At 39.6% G+C, this 1851-nt stretch overlaps 1 protein-coding gene across 1 annotated transcript; it reads right to left on the reverse strand.

The window, feature by feature from the left end:
- Positions 1-435: 435 nt before the first annotated feature.
- Positions 436-1137, reverse strand: LOC104943807 (ribonuclease inhibitor-like). Its single transcript, XM_010769273.1, has 2 exons — positions 944-1137; positions 436-513 (listed from the first exon to the last, which is right to left on the reverse strand). Exons 1-2 carry the CDS (start codon positions 1132-1134, stop codon positions 462-464), a joined length of 243 nt encoding a protein of 80 aa, XP_010767575.1. The 5' UTR covers positions 1135-1137; the 3' UTR covers positions 436-461.
- Positions 1138-1851: the final 714 nt, after the last annotated feature.

A 1851-nucleotide genomic window follows, 5' to 3' on the forward strand; every position in this document is an offset into this window, starting at 1 on the left:
CAGTGAGACCAGCCAATCACAGCACTGTTATATAAAGACATCTATTTCTTTAGAAAATATGATTTTTGTATTTTATATGTATGTTTCTCCTCTAATGTAACAACACACCAAAACAAATTCCTTGCACGTGTAAAAACGGGCAGTAAACCGGATTCTGAATCTGATATTATAAGTACATTTTTTAAGGTAAATTAAACGTTGGAAGATTTCCGATTAACAAATCTATCTTGATTGTTTGTTTATTCTTTAATCCGAATATACCCTCAGTTCATCCTGTTTTCACTTCCTGTTTGACATCAGAGGGAAGAAGGGACAGAGAAAGATTAATAAAATATGAACAGAGCGAAACATTGGCAGCTAAAAAGATTGAAGAGAGCTGAAACAAGATGGAATTTAAAACCATTTTTCGTTTTAAGATGAAACTTTAATGCAGAATATCTTGATGAATGGAGGATATGGTTTCAATACTCACATCTCTTCTGATGCTTGGCTCTGATCGTCTGGTCATTGATCCTGTAGAGATGAACACAACCCTTATTCTTTGAGTCAGCTTCCGAGTCCTGACTGATCTCACGCTTTACCATCATCTCTTCTCTGCAAACACTACGACTCACTGCCTCAGCTCTCAGCTAACAGGAAATAACTGCTCATTAGTCTAGAAACAAAACACATGACAGACGAACCAATCAGACTCACTCCTCTGTAAAATCCTGTTTATCCGTTAAAAGTTGCTTACCTACTAAAATATGTTGCATTGTAAGCTCACATTATAATGTTTGTGGATGTAAAATAATAAAAAAACTGTAGTGATTGGTAGGATGATGAGTTGTGCTAAGCTAGGCTACGTCTGGAAGGAAGAAGTGGAGGGATTACTCAGTGTGAGAACACATCAACTCCCCAACACAAAACTGCTGAAGCAGCAGAGAGTCGACCTCTTACTGACCTGAGAGTCTCCAGTCTGCAGTCTGGACTCTCCAGAAGACCTCTCAGCCGCTTCACTCCTGAACCCTGCATGTAGTTCTGACTCAGGTCCAGATCTCTCAGATGGGAGGGGTTGGACGTCAGAGCTGAGATCAGAGCAGAACAGCTGATCCCTGACAACTTGCAACCCCTCAGACTGAATAAAGAGAACATGATGTTAGTTTAAACTATTCAGTCAGTGTCAGCATCATGGAGCTTCATGGAAATGTGGAAAAAGGCAAATACTGAATATAACCTTTATTATTTGATAGTTTTAAGAGAAACATTCACAAGTTTGTCTTTTATATAAATTATTAAGAACACAGGGCTCAACGCTAACTTTTAAAAGTGGTTGCCAGGCAACCAGGCCTCAGCTTTTGGTTGCCAAAACTGAAAGTACGGTTGCCATTTTTAGTCACCTTATATTTTAAATAATGAAGATACTATGCAGTTATACATCAACTTAATAATTAACATGTGACACAAAAGAATGTTCAAATGCTTTACAATAAGTAATTGACCTTTCGCAAAGCCACGCCCCTAAATGCCCGTTGTCCAATCATATTCGATCACGTGCGCGGCTCCCTGTGGAAGTCCGACAAGCTTAGCGTTCAAATTCATTGCGAAAATGGTGAAGCGTTGTGCTTATTTATGGTCTTTGCAAACCGGATAGCAGATATCCCATAAGCTTAGAGGGGGGGTGATATTTTACCCGTTTCCTAAACCCAGAACCCGAGAGGAGAGATGCCGCCAGTGGATAAAGAAATGCGGCAGGCCCCATGCCCAGCTGAATATGGCGAATATCAACAAACACAAATACGTTTGCTCCAAGGTAAATACGTGCTAACGTAGCTAGCTAGCTAGCAAAGATTACATTCACAAATTAACTAA

Source organism: Notothenia coriiceps, unplaced genomic scaffold (genome assembly GCF_000735185.1).
Source record: "Notothenia coriiceps isolate Sejong01 unplaced genomic scaffold, NC01 NC01_scaffold00006874, whole genome shotgun sequence".
NCBI lineage: Eukaryota > Metazoa > Chordata > Actinopteri > Perciformes > Nototheniidae > Notothenia > Notothenia coriiceps.

What these genes read in the sequence shown, in the direction of transcription:
- LOC104943807 (XM_010769273.1), bottom strand. Translation starts at nt 1,134, where the DNA reads ATGTTCTCTTTATTCAGTCTGAGGGGTTGCAAGTTGTCAGGGATCAGC. An exon ending in TGCAGACTGGAGACTCTCAG is followed by an intron (nt 514 to 943) that starts GTCAGTAAGAGG and finishes TCATCTCTACAG; the next exon opens with GATCAATGACCAGACGATCA.